General features: G+C 35.5%; 1 protein-coding gene across 3 annotated transcripts in view; it reads right to left on the reverse strand.

The window, feature by feature from the left end:
* Window positions 1-1,311: 1,311 nt before the first annotated feature.
* The window catches only part of UCHL3 (ubiquitin C-terminal hydrolase L3), a 44,081-nt gene continuing 22,045 nt past the window's right edge, over window positions 1,312-23,347 (reverse strand). For 2 of the 3 annotated variants that reach the window (XM_027116068.1, XM_027116071.1), the window contains 4 exons: window positions 11,769-11,960; window positions 6,915-6,990; window positions 2,263-2,321; window positions 1,312-1,522 (listed from right to left, as the gene is read on the reverse strand). In XM_027116068.1, coding sequence (XP_026971869.1) covers window positions 1,439-1,522; window positions 2,263-2,321; window positions 6,915-6,990; window positions 11,769-11,960 — 411 coding nt within the window. In that variant the 3' untranslated portion in view covers window positions 1,312-1,438. The remainder of the gene's footprint in view (window positions 1,523-2,262; window positions 2,322-6,914; window positions 6,991-11,768; window positions 11,961-23,347) is intronic. The other variant, XM_027116070.1, reaches the window with a different exon arrangement.

Genomic DNA, 23,347 nt, shown 5'->3' on the forward strand with positions numbered 1-23,347 from the left:
CATGTTGCAGCCTCAGGAATCCACCCTAACTCAGTGAAGCACGTATAAAACATCTACATTCAATTCTACGGGTTCAGAACTTCATTCTGGACCAATCTGATCTTCTGCTATACTCATTCCACCCCATCTCTGCTCTGTTTTCTGTTTTTTTTTTAATTGTTGTTTTGTTTTGGGGGGGTAAAGTGTATATATAGTGAAGTAAGAGTTCAATGAGTTTTGCTAAATGTATACACCTGTGTAACCAATATTCTCCTGAAAAGATGGACCATCACACCAACCGTGTTTTGACGTTAACTCTTCAAATACTCTTCCACCTTTCCACTGCCTTCCACCTTATCCTTTAAGACTTAACTGAAGCCCCTTCTTTTTCAAAACACACCCCAAATTCACTCACATACCTCAATCTAAATTACTACTAATTTTAAGACCCTAGCCATCACTGTCTCTTAACTAAAGCAGTGGGTTCCTCACGTCTCTCTACCCCTATTCTTATCCCCCTCCCCAATATATTATCCACAGAGTAGTCAGTGATATAAAATTATAAACCAAATCAGGTCACTCTCCTGCTTAAAACACTCCAATGGCTTACCATCACACCTGCAATAAATCCAAATTCCTTTTCCCATATTCCTATATCACTAAGCCCTCCCACTCTGACCTCATCTCTTGTTATCTTCCCATTATTTTCAACGCTCTGGTCATATGAACCTTTTTTTCTGGTCCTACAACACAGTGAGACTTGCCTACTTTAGGGACTCTGCATTAATTATTCCCTCTATTCTCCCCACCACTCTCCCCTCTTCTCCCATTTCTATGACTGGCTACTTTTCGCTATTCAGATCTCAACTTCAAAGTTACCTCTCACAGAAGCCTTCCCTAACCACAAAAATCTAAAGTATCCACTCAGTCACTCTCTAACACAAATCCGACTTTAATTTCTGCATAGCAGTCATTATTGGTATGTATCTTATTAATGTGCTTATCATCTGTCTATTCTCACAAGAACGTAAGCTCCGTGACTAAGAAACTTGCCCACAGTGTTCACTGCTGTAACTCCAGCGCCTAGAACAGTGTTCAGCTCATTAAAAGTAGATGCTAACCAAATGTTTGCTAAATAAATATGATATATGTTCATACTATGCAGATGGAAATTGTGCCTGTGTCCCAATACAGAATCTCCCATGAAATTCAAAGAGAGTAAGAAAGATACAGCTAGTCATCCAATAAGGTAAATCCTTCATAAGAAAGAAACAGAAGAACTGCAGTGTTAATTTGAGGCAAAAATAATATAAAACACAGATTAAGCCAAAGCTTAGTTCACATAAAGTTTAATCAGTCAAGTTAATGAAAATATCAAAATTTTTGAGTTAGTGTATGGCAGAAGAAATTTAATTTTGTTGCAAATAATACAGTATTTGGTGTTTCCATTCTGGACAAGCTAAGCTGCAGAAAGAGCAATGGCATTGAATCTCAGTTCATCAGGGTCACGTTCCATAAACTTCTTGCAAACTTCTATGGCATCCTATAGGGAAAAAAGATACATAATCTTTCAATTTAAAAACGTGTTTTACTTAAAACTGATAAATAAATGTTTCACGTTTTCCTAATCCATACTAATTTTATACTGCAGACTTCTTTTCTCAAATAAAAAATAACTTAAAGGACACTAGAAGAGTGAATGGCTGGTGGTTTAATTTGATTAGTACGAAAGTATAAGATCTGCTAAGTGTCCTTTCTTAAAATGCTTTTAAGAAACTTTTAACATGAAAATTACATATTTTATTGATTCTAAGCCATAAAATTTGTTTGTAAATTTAAAAATCTCTAAGATCAAGATATAAATGATGGTATCTTGGATTTAATGAAATATGGGATATGATGTGCATCTCTTTCAATACTATTCTTGTCTTTTTCAAATTTGATGCTTGTTCACACAAAGAGCTCTGCAAACTTCTTTATTTGCTGTAGATTTTTAACGCTAGTTCAAATTTTTCTTTTTGGATTTTCTCAAGAGAGCCAGGATAAGGAGAAATACAGAAAAATGTTATACCAGTTATCTTTTATTTATTTTTGCCATGCCACATGGCATGCGGGATCTTAATTCCCTGACCAGGGATCAAACCTGTGCCCCCTGCAGTGTAAGTGTGGAGTCTTAACCACTGGACTGCCAGGGAAGTCCTATACCCGTTATCTTTAGAGATGTTTTAAAGATAACAAGAACATTAATGACACTGAAGGTGGGCCAACAAGTTTTATTGTTACCTCTAATAAAGTTTCATCACTAGTTTCCCCATGGTTAATTGGAAATGGTTTCCGTCCATCTGTGGAAAATACATGAACAGGTGAATGGTTAGTTGTTTGCATAGGATAATGTACTTTCTTTCTTTCTTTTTAATACTATAAACAATTAACAACATGTATTTCACGTACAAATTTTTCCAATTCACCCAGAAATATCCTTTATCCATGTTGTTTTGTTTTATGTGGGATCTAATCAAGAATCACATATTCTATTTAGTTATCCTATCTCTTTAGTCCTCCTTAATTAAGAATGACAGGATAATGTACTTTCAACATCCATTTTCCTCTTCCCACAGTGAGGCAAAAGTTAAAAGATAAAATAATATATCCTAAAACAAACACTTTAAGTATGCTACCTACGAATATTTTTAACACCAATAGTTATTTAGAACCTTGTTTCCATGTTTGAAGGCCTATATTATCTTCACAAACAGACATTATTAGAAATATATACTATTGGCTTTAATTTCCTAAAAAGAATATGCAAAATTAATGTCAGCTTTTCAAAAGTTATGACCATCAGAAATATAAAAACTTTCTTTCTTCACTTTAAAGCCTTCTGATGAAAGCTCCTAAGTAAGACTGACATGTTTATACCAATGAAAGGAAGCCACTACAAGGTTTATATATTACTACTACTAATTGTGTACCAAGGTAGGAGTACAGAGCAACAATCTACATCACCTAGGATTATTTTACTGACCACCAAAAGTAATCAGTATCACCTTGAATAAACTAGTACTTTTTCAACACTATGAAAAACGAAAAAGTCCAGAATTATATAAACTCCTGCTAACCCAAAGTTAACTGATACTCTCTATACAAGCCTATAATTTCAGATGTTTTATAAGTGGCACATCAAGTTCAAGCCATAAAACACAACTCCCTCTGTAATTTCATGGCTTCTAAACATAATAAAAAGCTTTGAATCAATATGTATACATAGTGATAGACCTGGACTAAAAGATACTACTTTTAAAGAAAATATGAGTGAAAATTAACCAAACCAAAAAGCAAAACAGGACAATTATGAAATCTGAAGAAATAAAAAAGTTAAAAAGAAAAGTACATTGACTATGGCTCATCTGAGAATAGTATTTCTGTAGTCATAAGAATATAAACAACTATAACAACACTGGAAGAACAGGAAAAAGTAAACCATGTATTTTGTGATTGGGAGGGAGAGGTAGGTAAAGAGGGTGACAAAGGAAAGCTAGATTATCTTCATTGTGGGAAGCCAAGGAATAACATTAGGTAACTTCCACCTCTAGCCAGAATGAAATAATGTACTGGACTAGGCCTTCCACTGGAAACAACTAAAGACCTGGACAAGATATCTGAAACCATTGTTTTATAGATTGGGAAACAGGTAGCCCAGAACTGTTAGCAAGCCTAACAGCAATGTCCACTTATCTGCCAGTGCCGGAAAGGAAAACCCAAGCAGCCTACAGCAGCCTCACTTAGGAGACTGAGGGGAAAGAGCAGAGTTCAAGGAGGCTGAGGCAGGTGGAGTTTGCACAATGCCAGGAAGAAGGTAGCTACACACTTTGGCGAGCTGTTGCTCTTTGTCTGGGACCAGGCCAGGATCCGTGGGCCAGCTGGGGGCGGGAAGCAGTGTGTCTGGAACAGAGCTTTGGGCTGGGGTGGTCAAGAGCTTGTTTATATACCAGGGGAATGCGTAAATCAGAAAAGAAATGAAGGATAATGAGAGCTAGATTTCCCATGTTCAGAAAAGGAAGTCACAAATATGGATAACACTAGAATAAACTGTATATTATTAGGTTAGAATTATAAATGTGGATGTAAATAAATGCTTTTTAATATATAATTGTGTGTGTATGTATATCCATATTCACATACATGTGTCTATGTATATAATACAGACAAATATTTCCTAGCTCTGTCCTCTGAGAAAGCCTAGAAGTAATGATATCTTAATAGCAATTAACACACTTAGCACCCAGGTCTTGGTTCTAATCATCATTTTCCAATAAAAGGAACCAGGGCTCCTTGGAGAAGTGGCTGAACACAGGGCTGGGGCATGGAAAACAAAGGATGAACCAGGAAATGTTTTTCTACTAGAAAGTTAGAAAGTGCTCAAAAGAATGATAGGGACACATAAACAGGACATATGCCAAGAACTACATGAAGCCCTAAGGACAAGAGGTGATAATAGAAAGAGAATAACTCAGTCCCTTTCATCAGCTAACCTTACAATTAGGTATAGAATGAATACATTGAAGACTACCACTACCCTTTGTTATACAATTGTCCTGTAGAAATTACCTTGCACCACGTCTATAATTATATAGCCTGGTTTTTTAAAATAAGGATATGTAGAAATGACTTTTTTTTTTTTTGCGGTACGCGGGCCTCTCACTGTTGTGGCCTCTCCTGTTGCGGAGCACAGGCTCCGGACGCGCAGGCTCAGCAGCCATGGCTCACGGGTCCAGCCGCTCCGCGGCATGTGGGATCTTCCCGGACCGGGGCACGAACCCGTGTCCCCTGCATCGGCAGGCGGACTCTCAACCACTGCGCCACCAGGGAAGCCCAGAAATGACTTTTTTCTTAAAAACCATATGCTGCTCTGTTACCCACTGTTTTCTATGCACTAACTCAATACTCCTCTTGCTCAACATTCCTTTTAACTTTATTAGGAATTTGCGTCAGGGCTACCACCAATTCCCCTTGCAATGAGTCAGCAGCTGCCCATCTTCATTTGTCTTGCATTCGTCCCTGTCCTCTCTAACATCTCAAAGATTCCAGCTATTCTGTAGAACTCTGAAATTCTTTAAACTCATTTAGAGAATGTAATCCTCAAAGGGCTCTGATTCTCTATCAGCAACATCGATCATTCTTCCTGCTAAAGAATACTTGAACCAAACAAGACCTCAGTAGTTCTGCCTTTCTTTTCTGATGTTCTTAGTTCAAACCAATTTTAAAATACTTTGGTGCTGATCTTGGCACGCTACAAAAAAGAACTATTCTGCATATGTAGCCTATCCCGGATACACATCTTTCCTTCTACTGCCCTTTTAGTCTCTGAGCTCAGAAAGCTAGCTAATCAGTCAAACTGAGGTTTTTAGACAACTCATTCCTTCCCCTGAGATGATCAGAGATGTTTTTCTTCTGAATATCTTTTAGACGTTATTGTTTGCTCTATTATGAAGTCTCCCATTCTGAAGGTCACCATTACTTTTATAGTCTCTGGTTATGGATAGTTATCACTCCTCTGGCCTCTCCTAAATCTTTCTTGAAGTCAACAGAATGTGTCTGTAAGTCTCAGCACACTCTTTACTTCCACTTCTACTAGTTACTCTTTATTATTCAGAATTCAGAGCAGAAACTAGCTTCCAGCAATCGGACATTTGAAATCCCCAATCCCTATTACATTCTATCTTTATGTAGATTCTAGAGACTGAATTAGCAAAGCATATGCTCCAAATCGCTCTGCAGTCTGTTACATACTCCGATGACAACTATCTGATTCCTACTCAAATCACTCTACTATTGCAGATGACCCACAGGGATGTACATTCCTTTTCTTGTCCCCTTTAATAGAGCCACTTCTTTTTAATGAAGTGTATGATTCTGTTGCCATATTCCAAATATAAAATCCATCTAAATTTTATGGACCACATTTACAGTCACAATCAGAGTCCTTTTGGAACTCTTCAGTCTTTAAGTTAAGGAAAATGAAAGTGAAAAGTTAACATTTACAGCAAATGAGAAGAAAGAGAACTAAAAATCATGGTATCTAGAAATTGAAAAGGATTTCACTTTTTTGTTTCTTTATTCGGCCTTTTTTAATCAAAGAAGGTCTCAGACAGAAAGACAAAAAGGACTCATAAGTACTGTCTACCAATTTTGAAAGAATCATAAAAGTTTCTTCTGCCTGAATGAATCAATTTAAACTATCCTCGAGTTATTATCCTCTAAAATTATCCTCTAATTATCCTTTAATTATCAATGAAAATATCCTCTCCTCCAAATACAAACTAAAGTAGTCCACCTATAGTTAAACTTTTAAAAGGTAAGTGCAGGAATAGGCCAAAATACCAAGTAATTAATCATGGCTACTTTGACACATGCCTTAGGGAACTGTTGCCAGAAAACACAGACTCCTGTAAAGTCTTTTTAAAAATCAGATGTGATAAAAAAGGGATAGTACAAAAGCCTGAAAACTAGTAATACTCATTATTGAATACAAAAACTAGTCATTATGAATAATACGCTATGTTTTAAAACTAGTTTCAGGATCAAGATCGTTCATCCAAGATGTTGATGATAACCAACTCAAAAATTTAGTAAAGACTGCTGAAGTGATTTACAGGAGTCTCCTAAATGATTTAGCAAAGCATTTTCCTGCTTTGCTAAAATGCAAAGGTGGTATGCAGGAATTCTTAAATTATAAGTTACTTGAACATCAAAAACATATTTATTTTTTCTAGTAAAAATTTTTAAATGGAAAACTTCCATTATGCCAACTCAATGTTATATGGTAATCAATTAATTTAGGTAAACACAATAAATATCAACAGTCATGTTTATCATAAATACAGATTTCCCCATTTACTATTTCTTTCCCCAGGATAAATTAAAATAGTTCTTACCTAATTCATAGAGATGCCCATCTACATGAACTAATGCAATAAAATGAAGATCTACTTTTTCATCTATATTTGGTGCCTGGAATAGGAGGGGAAAATACATATTATATATATTAGTAGTCAAACAAATCAATCAACTACACGTAAACACATACAAATAATATCAAATGACATGAAAAAATATTTATCCAATATAATTCAAGGCTTAATCTTTGATATAGTGGACAGAGTGAACATGCCTACATTTATAACAAATGTGCTTGCCCATCAACAAGGAAAACACTGACTCAAGGCACACCTTTCTTAATCTCAATTGACTTTAACCTAAAGTTTTGTTCACTCTGGAAGCCCAGCACCTAGCACAACACCTGATACATAGTAGGTATACAGTGTATACTTGCTGAATGAAATGAATGCATGAACTAATTTGTCTAATTTCTGAAATTTGAAATAATAAAGTTTTTAGAAGTTTAATAATAGCATAAACAGAGTTTAAAAAACTCTTTGCAAGTTAAATTTTAGGACATCAAGAAAGTGAGTTCTTCCCTTAATGATGTAAACTTAATCTCATTTTTTTGAAAAATGCAATATAGACTTAGAATAAAATAAGTATTTTTATTCATCCTAGATTCAAAAGGTTTAAAAACGAAGAGAAGGGCTTCCCTGGTGGCGCAGTGGTTGAGAGTCCGCCTGCCGATGCAGGGGACACGGGTTCGTGCCCTGGTCCGGGAAGATCTCACATGCTAGGCCCATGAGCCATGGCCGCTGAGCCTGCGTGTCCGGAGCCTGTGCTCCGCAGCGGGAGAGGCCACAGCAGTGAGAAGCCCGCGTACCGCAAAAAAAAAAAAAAAAAAAAAAAAACGAAGAGAAGCAGGAAAATAGCCCAAAAGATTAAAGGAGAAAAAGGGAACAAGTTAAAGTAACTTGAACAAGTTAAAGTAAAATTTAACTTAGCCTACAATTTTTCTCTTGTTTTCTCAGTGAACTATTTGATATTAAAACTATACCTAGGTTTTTTTAGCTTGCCAAATTCAATTTGCATGAGCAACTTGTGCTACATTTCTTAGACATTCAAATAACTTATGCAAGTCAATACATGATAAACTGGCACTGTTTACAATATATAGTAACTACACAGATAACACTAATATGTGTTAGCTATATACCAAATCTAAATGGTTTGAAATGAAATATAATCACTGTTAAATGTAAGTACAGATTTTAGAGGCAAAAGTTTTAAAGAGGCATAATCAAGTTATATCTCATATTACTTAATATCCAGTAAGTAACACAACAGTATCAACTCTAAAATTTCTATTTTTTCACCCTCAAGTAATTATATAATTTTAAGTTTTAAGTAATACGAAGTTTTGAGATGCAGAAATTGAAAGGAACAGAACAAACGTTCCTATCTTGGATTTACTGGATGCCTCTAAAGCATTTACAGATAGTGACTTATCTAACCTCATCTTATTCTTCGGGGATTATTGCCCTCGAATTACGAATGGCAACAACGCAACATAAATTGCTGTGGCAAACTAGCTCTTCCTAAATTCAGCCTAGAACTAAAGAATTTCACAGTTGGTAGGAATCACAGTTACATAGTTTTACTGTTGCTCCAATGCTAGACTGCTCTCTATTGTAGCCCCATCTTGTGGTATCCCCGCAAACAACAGGGAACTGCCACTAGGTTTTCAGGCAGTCCATTCCATTTTGACAGTTTTGTTAGAATTATCCCTCATACTGAGGCAAAAAATGTTTCCCAATATCTTCCATCATCTTAAAAAAGTCTAATCCCTCTCGAACATGATATTTCTTCAAACACTTAAAGACAGTGATAATGAGTTCCCTTATTTTACTGGTCAGAGAATCAAAGATTTTAATGATCACTCAATCCAATACCCCCATTTCACCAATGACCAGAGAGAACCCAATTTTTCAAGGTTAAATCTAGGCAATTCAACAAACTATAAATTCAATTCTATAACAAGAACACTACAAAAAATTCCTTAACCAACTAGGAAAGGGGCTTGATTTACTTATTTTAAGATAATTCTCCAATAGGATATAAAGTATATTTAAAATCTTTTGAGCTCCTATGTCTTTAAAATTATTACTTATTTTAACACCATCTCTTCTTAAGAATAATACCTCTAATCTGGTTTTTACATTTTGTCAGTAAATACAACCGTGCTAGAGATAAAAGTAATACAACCAGAACCAGAGACCTGAATATGTACCCAACCCCTGTGAGCACTGGGTTTCTTATCTGTTTTGAGGTTTAAACGAAATGCATGAAACTACTTTGTAAACTGTTAAGTGTCATATAAACATTATGTGTTATTACAATACTAAGACTACATTATTAAAAATGTAAGAAGTCACTAAATCTAGTGACTCAAAATTGTGAGTCATTGTACCTTTTAACCAAAAGTGCATACTAAAAATACAAAACGCCAAAGAGGGCATGAAAATCCTTCAAACTATTATAAAAGATAAATGCTCAAAATTTCTAAACCTTCCACAAGACCTCAGCACCTATTACAAGCCTTTTCCTTTGGTCAACTTCAATTAGTCAGAGTCTGAAATCTGTAATTATGCAATTGCTTAAACATTATTCCACTGAAAACAAGAACAATACATAAAAAGCAAATTCCAGGGCTTCCCTGGTGGTGCAGTGGTTGAGAGTCCGCCTGCCGGTGCAGGGGACACGGGTTCGTGCCCCAGTCCAGGAAGATACCACATGCTGCGGAGCGGCTAGGCCCATGAGCCATGGCCGCAGGGCCTGCGCGTTGGGAGCCTGTGCTCCGCAACAGGAGAGGCCACAACAGTGAGAGGCCCGAGTACCGCAAAAAAAAAAAAAAAAAAAAAAAGCAAATTCCAGTATGTCTTCTGTTTCAAAAAGTGACCAATAACTAACAAAAGGCAAAAAACAGAAGCTACAGATTAGATAATTTTTACCTACATTTTTATATCTTATTTTTTACAAAGTTTCTTAATTTAGAACATACTTCTTATTACCTTGAAGGATTAAAAAAATGATGTGACAAATCAATTAGATAGAAATTAACTAAATGCGAAATAAAAATTTCAAATTATAAAAAACAGTTTAAATTTAATTTATAATTGTGGCACTAAATATATACCAGGCACTGTTCTAAGTGCTTTATAAGAACTGACCAATTAATTGTTATATAAACCATATGAGGTAGGTAATATAGTTATACCCATTGTACTCTCAAGAAAACTGAGGCACAGAAGTGTTAAGTAACATGCTCTGGGTCACAAAGCTAGTAAGTGATAGAATCTGGTTTCAAATCCAGGCAATGTCATTCTAGAATCCATGTTCTTAACCACTAGGTTATGAAAACACTTATGAAGCTATAAAGCAATGGAATTAACATGGGGAAAAGATCAATATTACATAAAAACATAAAACTGAGAATGCCAATTTTTATGACATGTTCATTTATATTTAGAATATTTTTTAAGTACAAAGGAATTTATTCCTATTTGGAATCAACTGTGCCCAAGTCAGAATTTAGAAAATTACGGTTTTACTCTGATCATCTAATTCACTTGTGTCTCCTACTGTGCCAGCGTATGGCACAGTAGGGAAGCAATAAATATCAGATGGATAAATATGACAAACGCATGTTGTGACCCAATGAGGATAATGAAATAGAGAGACACCAGTTTGTTGATACCAGTTTGTGGACGAAAGGCTATTTTGATGACTATACTGATATTTGGTGGAAGCAGATGTTTAAGGAAAAGTGCCAAGACTCCACCTCATAGTTTGAGAATAGCTCTAGAAGAGTAAATAAGGGGAAGGAAAGAATGTCTGACACCAACTTTTAATTTTTTTAAGCATGAAAGTATGTGTAATCAGACTTCCTCTGGCTTCAAAAGTCACGATGATTTACTGAAGTGTCAAGTTTCTTATAAATGTGTGGCATACACCAAATCTTTCGGATGTCGCATTTCTAGGTAGGCTCTGTCAAGCTATAGTCATTACCATTAATTTTCTAAAACATCAGAAAGACAAGAACTATAGTTGCCATCCTGCATCTTATTTCAATTATGTGAATTATTAGAATTCTATCATCAACCTCAACATTTAAGGTAATTAGGTAATTAGCACAATTACAAGAACAAATGTACTTTTTAACAGTTTGCTAATATTATCAACTTAAAAAGGAGAAATTATAAAATTTGTGGGAAGTCTATATCAATTCACAAGGAGAAAAATCGTCACCTCCTACTTGAGAAAAGATCTTTAGAAACTGAATAGGCAGGGAAGATTGGATCAAGATTAAACCAAGTACCTGAGCCACCTCAGGGAATAAAATAGCTTAGATGAAACACCCTACACCATGGAGGCTTAGATTAAGGATAGAGTAAGTAAAATAACCCCAAAGCATGACAAGAGACTAAAGTCACGTTCAGAAACATGAAAAAAAATAAAGTAAGAGATGGCAAAGAACTCAGACAATACACAGCATTTGTTGACCTGAGTCAACTAAATGAAATTGGAAAGATGAAGGGTAAGAGAATACATATTCACTTTAACAACTGACAGGAACTTAAACATTATCATGAATGTCGATCAGCACTCATCAAAAGGCAGGCACCTGTTGGTGTTATATGGAGTGGAAAGATGGATGTTCACCAAGGCACTGGTGAGAGTCAAGCTGGACTGCAAAACATAGAGGTATGCTTGCAGTCTTACTGGGGGAGAAAAAGCTAATGGTTGATGAACCAAGAGAAAAGCGCTTTGAAGACTGAAGAAGTTTAAGGGAAAAAATGGACTGCCCCTGTCACTGGAAGAAGAGATGGAAGATTGACTACACTTACAACAGAATGGAGACCCAAAGATGGTAGGCGTAAGAAGGGTCGCCAGCGACGAAGACGGAGAGATGGACTGGTAGCCTTTGCAGGGCCTACATGGTTACGTTTGGCCCAGGGCAGGGATGCATGGTGACACCATGATGAGGCCTTCGCTCTGCAGTGGCTAGAATGAGGCTGTGATGAGGATGGCGGAGAGGACTACATAATTAAAAAAGAGAACATTTTACTGAGACCACGTTACTGGGAGATCAGTTATTCTTAAAAGCACCGTATGGTCATACTTGGATTTATATGGTCTAGTATTTTTAATCAATCATAATTTAGAAAAGGATCATAAATGAATATTAGTTAAAGGTACGTGAAGTGGAAATACATAACCAAAGTATCAGGTTATATTCCATAGCTTCTGTTAAGTGCACATCTAAACTACCCTCATTTGTATAGCGCAAACTCATGGAATTATTTAAAAGTCACTAAGGTGGAATTATTACATCAAACTGTTTTTAAAAAAAAGAACACACACACAAAAAAAACACGTAACACATACAAAGAATTATGTGTAAAAGAAAACTGTATGGTAACAGGCACTAGTAAAAAGAATTCCTTAGCAGTAATAAACACTAAGGAAAAAAACAACTTCAAAATATAGAGGAGTGAAACAAATCCCTCAGAAGCTGATGCCATGCATAAACTATCCTCTTACTTAGGCTGAAAAGTTAAATGGAAACTATCATGGATTATTTAGCCATCTTTTAGTAAAAGAAAAAAACAGTTAAAATATGTATCACTTATTTTGTGCCAGGCACTCTTTTAAGCACTTTACACGTATTAATTCATTTAATCTCCCAGTAACCCATGAGATAGTTACTGTAATTATCTCCATTTTACAAATAAGAAATCAGAGCACAGAGAGGTTAAGTAACATAACCCAGGTCACACTGCCAGGAAGCGGCAGGGCTGGGATTCAAATACAGGAAATCTAGTTCTAGAATCCAATGATCTTAATAACTGTGGTGTACAGCCTAAGTGGCCAAGAAAAAGATTTTAATACTAATTTATTAGACCAGATTCCAACGAGCAGAGGAGTAATCCTCTTAAAATTAGATCTTTGGGAGTCACATTTTCAAACACTATTGTACCACAAAAGGTGAATCTGACCTAAGAGTTTTCCACAAAATGCACATGCTAATAAACACTAACTTATTAATGGTAATCCAAATGATAATTTTACAATTGTCGCCTCCAATAAATAACACCAGCACATGAAACTGAGTTTAAAGCAGTATGATAAAATTATAATCACTAACAACCATAGTGAGAAGAAGTAAAAAAAAAAAAATGATATAAGTCCTTGCTTAGTGATAATGGATTTCACTAACCATGACCTATTTTCTTTAGGAAAATAAAGGGGTTTTCCTTGAATGATTTCTAAGACTCTTTCAACCCTGAAAACCCTATGATCCTACTTAGTACTTCTGATCTATGTAAAATAATACAATAACCTAAAATAAAGGGTTTTAAAAACATGTTTGTGAACAGTTTAGCTGCTCATAGTAAGAATCAATCAATTAGAAATACATAAATGAATCCTATACTTTGCTCTATATGGGAACAAAGGTGTATATAATAAAGTGCCTGCTCTCACATAGTCTAACATGTTTGTCATATTCAATCTGATTACATTTAAATAAGAGAAAGACAGAAGAGTGGGGAAGAGGAAAAGGAAAATGGATGGAGAAAGAAAATGGAGTAAAGGAAGAGAGGAAGAGATGACTAATGAGTAGTGGAGAAAACAAAAATTTTCTAAGAATCTAGGGAAGGAGAGATTACTAAACCAGAAGTAGAACTAAAGGCATACATTGAAAGAACATATAAGGTTTGGGCAGGCAAAATGGGAAAGGTATTCCTAGCAAAGAATTCAGCGTTGAGAAAAAAGACAAAAATAGGAATGAGGATGACATGTTCAGAGGACTAGACTATCAGGTCTGGGATCTGACTTTACCCCTCCCATCTAAAAAGTTATCCCGTTACTTGTTCATAGGTGCTGGCAGAAGACATGAGACGCTGTGTCAGAGACAAAGGACTTTACTCATAGCCCAGCAAGGAGCACGATCATCACTATGTTAGTGTCAGTTCACATGAGGGCAACACAGAGGGCCCAGATGGACGGCTGCACACACAATGGGCTGCATTATAGGAGAGGAACACTGGGCTTGGGGAAACTGATGTATTATAATAAGCAGTAAGCAAACTTGTCTTTGTTCTGGAGGCAGACATTACCTCATCCCTCACAGTGCTTACTGGGAGAAAAGTGATTTCTAACTTCAAATATGATGGCTCTCTTCTTTTGCCATTTTTGAAGAATGTTTTTTAAAACTTAAAAAAAAATTTCAAATTACAAAGAGTTACAAAAATAAAAAGAGTACAGGAAACACCTAGATTTACCTATGACATTTTATTCTGATTTGCTTTTATCATCTGTACTTACACTCTCTTGCTCTCTTCCTGTCTCTCTACATAGTTGTTTTTTTTTTCTTCCTGAACCATTTGAGGATAAGTTATATATATCATGGTCCTTTACCCCTAAATACTTCAGTATTTCTTAAGACTAAGAAAATTCTCTTGGACTTCCCTGGTGGCACAGTGGTTAAGAATCCGTGAACCAGGGGCCTCCCTGGTGGCGCAGTGGTTAAGAATCCGCCTGCCAATGCAGGGGACACAGGTTCAAGCCCTGGTCCGGGAAGATCTCACATGCCGCGGAGCAACTAAGCCTGCGAGCCACAACTACTGAGTGCACATGCCACAACTACTGAAACCCGCGCATCTAGAACCCGTGCTTTGCAACAAGAGAAGCCACTGCAATGAGAAGCCCGTGCGCTGCAAAGAAGAGTTGCCCCCGCTCACTGCAACTAGAGAAAGCCCGTGCACAGAAATGAAGACCCGATGCAGCCAAAAATAATTAATTAATTAAAAAAGAAAATTCTCTTTTATAACAGCAGTTATCACCTTCATAATTTCATATAGATATGGGCTGTGTTAGGATGTGTGTAGGTTGGGTGTCACGTTAGACTTCTGTCTAACCTTCCATCCATATTTTAATTTTGTCAGTTGATCCATTCATGTCCTTTGTAGCATTTCCCCTCAGGATCTAATCTGGGAGCAGGTATTGAATTTTTTTGTCATGTCTCTTCAGTATCCTTTAACCTGGAGCATTTCCAACAGCCTTTGTCTTTTATGACATTAACACACAGTCCCCTTCCCACATTTTTTAATATACAGGTTTTTTACATAAAAAAATCATGCTCTCTGTGAATACAGACATCTGTATTTCTTCCTTTCCAATCCATATGCCATTTGTTTCTTTTTCTCACCTTACTGCATTGGCTATAGGACCTCTAGAACAATAACGAATTTCGCTGATTTTCACTTTTAATTATTTCTTCCTCGTGCGTGCTTTAGGGATAATTTGCTCTTTTTTTTTTTTTTTTTGCTACCTTTAGGTAAAAACTTAGATCACTGACTTGAAGCCTTTTTTCTTTTCTACTATAAGCATTTAGTGCTATAGATTTTTCTCTAATCCCTGATTTAGCTGCAACTTGTAAATTTGGATATATTTAATAATTTTTCTTTCAATTCAAAATGTTTTCCAGAAAACAAATTTATGGTTACCAAAGGGGAAAGGGGGTTAGGGGAGGGATAAATTAGGAGTTCAGAATTGGCAGATACAAACTACTATATAAAAAATAGATAAAACACAATGTCCTACTGTATAGCACAGGGAACTATATTCAGTATCCTGTAATAAACCATAATGGAAAAGAATATGAAAAAGAATATACGTATATATGTATAACTGAATCACTTTGCTGTACACCAGAAACTAACACAGCATTGTAAATCAACTATACTTCAATTAAAAAAAAATTTTTTTAATGTTTTCTCATGTTCTCTGAGACTTCCTCTTTGATCCAACAAGCTATTTAGAAGTGTATTGTTTAATTTCTAAATATATGGGGATTTTCCAGATACTTTTTACTGTTATTAATTCCTAATTTAATTCCATTATGGTTAGAAAATATTCTTTGTATAATTTAAATTTTAAAAAAATTTTTTAAGATTTATTTTCTGATCCATAATATGGTCTATCCATGAGCACTTAATCATTCTTTAGAACAATTTAAAAAACAAAATTTATTTTATATTTACCTTCACTTGTTCCATTTCCAGTGCTCACCAATTCTTTGTGTAGATTCAAGTTGTAGGGCAGGTAAGCTTGTAATGAATTCTCTCAGTTTTTGTTTGTCTAAAGGACTTTATTTCTCCTTTATTTTTGAAAAATATTTTTGTTCCATCGAATTCATTTTAAAAACCTTTTTCTTCTTTTTTTTAAAAAATATTTATTTATTTGGCTGCGCCAGGTCTTAGTTGCAGCACATGGTATCTTCGTAGCAACGAAGGGATCCTGCGTGTGGGATCTTCGTTGAGACATGTGGGATCTTTAGTTGTGGCACACGGGATCCTTTAGTTGCAGCATGCAGGATCTTTAGTTGCAGCATGTGGGATCTGGTTCCCTGACCAAGGATCGAACCCGAGCCCCCTGCACTGGGAGCGCGGAGTCTTAACCACTGGACCACGAAGGAAGTCCCTCTCTTTTCCTTCTGATTCTACCTGCACATATTAGATCATCTGAAATTGATCCACAGCTCTTGGGTGACCTGGGGGGTTTTGTGGGGTTTCTTCCCATGATTTTTTATTTTTGTGATTCAGTTTGGGTAAATTTCTAGCAATTTATCTTCACATTTCCTGATTCTTTCCTCAACATTTGCAAGTCTACTGGCAAATCCATTAAAGGCATTCTTCACCTCTGATACTGTGTTTTTAATTACTAGATTTCCATTCGATTCTTTCTTAGAGCTTCCAACTCTCTGTTGATATTCCCCATCTGTTGGTATCTGTTGTCTACCTTTTCTACTTGAGGCTTTAACATATTAATCACAGTTATTTTAAGTTGCATCTGACAGTTCCAACACCTGGATCATATCTGAGTTTGATTCTGTTGATTCCTTTGTCTTGTGACAGTGTGTTATTTTTCTTGTTTTCTTCATCTTATAATTTTTGTTTAAAAGGCACACATCCTGTGTAGGAGCAGAGAGACTGAGACAAATGTATTTATGTCTGGGAATGGGCATGCCTCCTCTTCTGCTAGGGCTTTAGTGTGTGGAGTTGAGTCAATCTAGTTAGAAGTTGTGCTGTTTGGTTTGTTTTTGCTATGGTCATCCTCAGTAATCTACCAGCTTAAAATCTGCCTCGCATTACTGTGTGCTTAGGGTAGGAGCTGGGTTGCTGAATGCTTTCTTTTTCAACGTTCTTGTTCCACTCATAGCTTTAGGATTTTTCTCAGAGTCTATGCCTCAGAGAAGGTCTCTCTTCATGCTCTTGGCCTACCCCACACATTTGACACTTGTTTGTTGGTGCTGGCTGGTCTAATGGTGGGAAGGTGAAGGCATTCTTTGTTGACATGGTTCAGCCTCCATCATAAGTAGGTTGTTTGTACCTGGATATCAAGGACAAGGCTTTCCATGGGATCCTTCCCTCCTCCATTGATTTCTCTCATAGGAGTTTCCTATACCTCCCCTGAAGGGGTAGTTTTGTCTGTTCCCTTCTCCAGGGAGGGTTTTCTGTCCCAGCATTGTTAGGTTTTATTCCACAGGGGAGAAGAATCCAGGCTGTTCCCAAAGTAGAAGCTGCTTCCTCCCCCCAGGCCTGCACCTTGGGCCTCTCTCTTGCCTTGTCCCTAGTTTATGCTTATAGGCACCCAGTGAGGTCTGTGGAGAGTGGATGTGAGCTCCCCTTTGGCACTGCTTACAGGGATTTTATAGTATCATACCAGCCTATACTTGACCTTTAGCAATTTGTTAAAATTTTTAACATTTTTTACAAGGAAAAAAATCATATTCTTCACGCTGCTTTCACTTTCCATATATTTTGGGCATCTATCCACCTCAGTAAGTATATATGTACATTATTTTTCACGACAACATATTATTCCTTAAATAGATGCACCATAAACATATTATAGCATCTTTAGTTTGTTTCTAGTTTTCTACATTTATAAACTATGCTGTAGTAAATACATTCACACAGGTATCTTTATATGTTCATCAGTCAACAATAATAATAGCTAGCATTGAGTGCTTACTATTACATACCAAATGTTCTAAACTGTGGATGCTATAGAGTCTCACAATGATCGTACTAAGGTGGAAATTATGATCATTTCTATTTAAAGATGAAGATACAATTTTTGCCCAAACATTATCAGATTATCTATGGGTAATTTTAGCCCTCTTTTTGCTCATCACGTTTTCCATATATAAGAGGAAGGAATGAAAAAAAGAAAGGATATGTTCAAAAGCACACCCTCCTGAATGAGTTCCATACATCAAGGTTCATGTGTGTGTGCATGTGTTTCTATTTGGCAACTGTTTTACAATATCAAATACAGGACAGTACGTTACTACATTATGACTGTCTTACTTGTAACTACCTTGTAATGCTCTTAGAAAAACCTTTTATCCACTATCATATTGCTAGTATACTAAGTATTGTTTTCCATAAGTAAATGAATATGTTGAGTTGTTAAACATTAGAACCAGTAATTCTAAATTTTTACTCTAGTCATATTTATTTCTACCTCCTAAAGCTAAAGGAACACAATATATACACATCTTTTCCAACTGTACAATTTGTAAAGATAATTTAATTCATAATATAGACATAACTGTGTACATCACATATATTTTCAATTCCAATGAAAGTTTATATGATAATTCAGGGAAGGACTTTCTTTTTTTTTTTTAACATCTTTATTGGAGTATAATTGCTTTACAATATTGTGTTAGTTTCAGGAAAGGACTTTCAAGTAATATTCTTTTAAGAGATGAAAAGACTGATATGAAGAACGTTACTATGGAATCTTAATATTCCTAGGCTTTCTCTTAGAATTACAAATATTAAAGACATATTCACCAACTTTTACATTGTCATAATATTAGCTGCCGAAGTAACTAAGTTAGCTTTGCTTTCAAATATGAAAATTTAAACTGTGAGTAGAATCTTCAGAATAAATAGCCAATTTCCTTTCCATACTAACTGGAAAGGATCAAATATCTACAGCTTATTCTTGAGTCTTTCAGAAGAATTTAATAAAGAGCTCACTTTCTAGAGCATCTGAATAAAGAACTCACTTCCTCAGTTTTTCAGTTCTGGTAGAGGAATCCAAAGTTGTCAAAAATTATGTATTTCATTAGAATTATTAGTGACATCACTGTCTGCCGGGACATTAACACTGAACCCGTGCCCCCTCTGCTTACTGCGTGGGTCTGCAACGGTATAATGTGACTTCACATACACCACTGCAATATAACCTATCTCTTCATTACAGTTTTGAAAAAACCAGAACAGGCTTTTCAAAAACCCTAGGAATTAAATGATTTGCTCTTCAGAAAGTACTCTAAGGAGTTTAACAAATATTTTTTGCATAAAGGAATTAGGTATAGACATTCATTTTGAGATTTTTAAGCATTCTGATTCTGACTTAAATCCTCTTGAGTTAAAAAAAAAAAATACAGGGTGAGCCATTTGGACACAGCCCATGAGCATCAGAACAGTGTCGGGGTCTTTTAGAGGCACAAGGACTTAGTTGACTTGCCCACAGTCGTATAACTAGTGACTCTCAAAGCAGAGGCAGAACCCATGACTCCTGGCTCCAATTTCAGTGTTTTCATCTCACACAAAGCCACCCACCCATCAACTGTCAACTACCTAATTCATAGAGGCAAACCTATTACTATCTCTAGCTGTATTCCCCAAACAATCAACAGTTCAAATTTTTCTATCTTCAAAGTTATAACTAGTTCAGAAAGAAACCAAAATACCTGGGTCCCAGAAGGCCAAATTACTTTTCCTTCACAGTTAATGTGTATGTCACTTTGTATATGAAAAAATGAGTCAACTACCCTTTAAACTGTTTAATAACCACAAAATTAGAAATGTCATGAAGTCTAAAAAAAAAAATTTTCAAACCTTTAATAAAAAGGTGGAAAGAGGGGCTTCCCTGGTGGCGCAGTGGTTGAGAGTCCGCCTGCCAATGCAGGGGACACGGGTTTGAGCCCTGGTCTGGGAGGATCTCACATGCTGTGGAGCAACTAGGCCCATGAGCCACAACTACTGAGCCTGCGCGTCTGGAGCCTGTGCTCTGCAACAAGAGGGGCCGCGATAGTGAGAGGCCAGCGCACCGCAATGAGGAGTGGCCCCCGCTTGCCGCAACTAGAGAAAGCCCTCGCACAGAAACGAAGACCCAACACAGCCAAAAATAAATAATTAAAAAAAAAAAAGGTGGAAAGAGTGTGTCGGTCTAAAAAGCCAAATTACTTTTCCTTCAGTTAATATACATTCTCTGGGTGTACAAAAAACAGATTACTCTTTAGAGTACTTAATAATAACCAAAGAATTAGAAATGTTGTAAAGGCTAAAAAGAAATGATACAGACCTTTTAACAAAGGGGGCAGAGGGTCAGACTAGTATTACTTCTTTATTAAGAAATCAAGTGTTTGGTAGTTTACCCTAAGTGCTTAAATCTAAATTATTCTAAAATGTTAAAATAAAGCAAGTAGATTTTGGCTTATACCCAAAATGTTTTCCCATCTAAAAGGGCATCCTGTTACTAAAAAAAAAACCATTATAACCATGTAATTTCCTAAATGTAAAGGGATCATTGGCTGGTAGGTACTTAAAATAATTACTGTTTTCCAAAATACAGATAACATAATTACCAAAAGACTGTGGTTGGTTTATGGGTAAGACTTTATGTTTAATATAAGGAAAAATCTACTGTTGACTAAGAGCTTGTTTGTTTTAGCAATTTTTATTTATCTATACATTTTGTTGCCTTAAGAGCATGGACAGTACTTACTAGCTGTGTGACTTTGGACAAGTTAGTAACTTCTTTGTCTTCCAGTCTGTAAAATGGGATAACATCTATCTTAAGGAATTGAGAAGATTAGAGTAGGGTACACACAGTGCTTAGTATAATGCCTACCACATAAGATGCGTTCAGTAAATGGTAACCATCATTATAATAAGATGACAGACATACTTTTAAAAGCAGTGAGAACTTAAGAAGATGAGAATACTTGGCAATTGATAAGCATGTCAATTTCCATTGCATTCACCCATAAATGACACTTAAGAATAATCAAGGCTGATACTGTAACACCCCAAAATGATTCCCAATGTTTCCAGCAACCCCAGGTATCTCATGGTGAGACTCTTTTGTCTTAAATACCTACAAAATCATTCCTTTTATTGACCTGCTGATAAAATATATACTTGATCATGACAATTAAATTTATTTCCAGAATAGGACATGTCCTTTCAAACTTTAGAGATACCACTGAGTCTAAAAAAATGGCACATGGAAAGGAAGAAAATTAGGAACTTCTCTAGGGCTTCCAAATGCCATGAAAAGAAGTAAAATTATAAATGTAGGCATACATGCATGAGGATATGTACACATATATAAAACTTTAAAAGTTTAAAGTCAGAATTATAAATTAATTCCAAATGGACTCCTGTAGATTTGAATAAATTTCAGTATAATACATTGAATTACACTAAATTTGAGGTCCAAATTTAAAATAGGAAAGTAAAACCAGATTCATGCAAAAGATGCAAACTTTCCTACAAAGTATCCATGTTCAGTTGGCAAAGAAGTCAAAGTGAAACATGAGCTAGATGCCGAAATACACAAAATACCACTACATATTCCATGGAAAATGGCAAATTTCTTCATTTTGCTCACCTAATAAATCAAGATACCCACAGATTTCTAGATATTCTTTAAAGACTTTTTTCTCTTACTGGTTTAACAACTGTATTTTCTCACTTCCGTTAACAATTCTCCAAAATCTCTATTAAGATAATGACCTATATCTCTATACTTTACATTAAACTCAAGCTTACCATTGTTAAGCTGGCCAAAAACTAAGTCCCAGAAATTCTTTATTATTATTATTATTTTTTTACAATTTGAGAGTAGCTCCAATAAGATTCTCATTGACTACAAACGAAAAGAATCTTAAATCTTAACCCTTTGTTTTGGAAAGTTGTGGTTAAAACAAAACAAACAGAAAAATCCACCATCCTCAAATATCATTACAACCTCAACTCTATTTTTATTGCTGGAGACATTTTTAGATAGAAGAATTACATCTAGTCAGGTCTGGAAGAGTCAACTGATGAGTTCAATATAAGAATTTACTTTAAAATAATAATAGTTATATATCTCCTTTTCCAAAACACCTGATATTGGAGAAAATAAGAAGAACAAGAAGATGATGCAGAAAGAATAAAAAACAGACTATTTTGATTCATTTAGGACCAAATATTTGTTAACCTAAGAAAGGGAAAAAAGTGTAAACAGGACAGAGTAGTAACTACATTCTGACCCTTTCAACAACTAATTTAATCCATTTAACCATCATTCATTTTCAACTGATATTAGATAAAGAAGAACTGATTACATGTAAGGAGACACAATATCACTGCTTGAAAACAAAGGATCAAAAAAAGAACCATTTCAATAATATTTCCCCCACTATGACTAATCCTAATTTGTACTTCCTCCTTCAAACTCAGCTCTCCCATTCAACTCCACACATACGCTTTAAACCAGCTTCTATTCAGGGAATGATATACAGAAAAAATGATAACAGAAGGAGAGAAAAAGGCAAAAGTGTAAGGAGTTAGGACAGAAGTTCCAGAGCATTTCTCAGTTTTAAGAATGACATAAAATGAAGTTGCCCCAAAAGGATTTCCCTTACATCTTGTTGGAATGGAATAGAGAAAATGGGATATGGAAAATAAATGGAAAACAAAAAGAAAGATCAGAAAGATGCAATTTCAGATTTCTTGACAAAACTGGACTATACAGCTTAAAATGCATGGTACTTGCATCTGAGTTTCATTTACAGTTCCCATCTGATTCTCCCAAAACAATCAGGACCTTAAATTGTACATTCTATAAGAACTAAGTTTCTTCCTAATATCTTTCGTTTCTTTCAGAGTCAAGGAAAGAAGAAAATAAATCCCTAAAGAAGGAAAATAAATGTGAGAGCATCTTAACTCCTTGTAATTCTAACATAATCAAAATAATGAAAAACTATACTTCAGAGTAAAATGAAGCCATGCAAACTATACTTATACAACTAATAAAGATAAAACTTGACACTATTTCCTCCCCCATCACTGACATTCTGCACTGATTGGGCCAAAAAAGCCAACTAGACACATACATATACATACACATATACACAATTTATTTAAAATTGTGTATACATATACATGAACACATACTTGAAATCAGAACTTACCCACTGCTTTCCCAATAGTCAAAAACACCTTCTCTTATAGGACAACACTAACCAAAGTAGACTACACATTTCACTTGTAAATTAATTACAATTTAATTTCATGATTGAAATTCATTTCATAAACTTTTACAACAGATCTTTGAATGGTCTTAG

The sequence above is a fragment of the Aethalodelphis obliquidens genome, unplaced genomic scaffold (genome assembly GCF_003676395.1).
Source record: "Aethalodelphis obliquidens isolate GAN/ISIS:26980383/991018 unplaced genomic scaffold, ASM367639v1 scaffold15, whole genome shotgun sequence".
NCBI classification, from domain to species: Eukaryota; Metazoa; Chordata; class Mammalia; order Artiodactyla; family Delphinidae; genus Aethalodelphis; species Aethalodelphis obliquidens.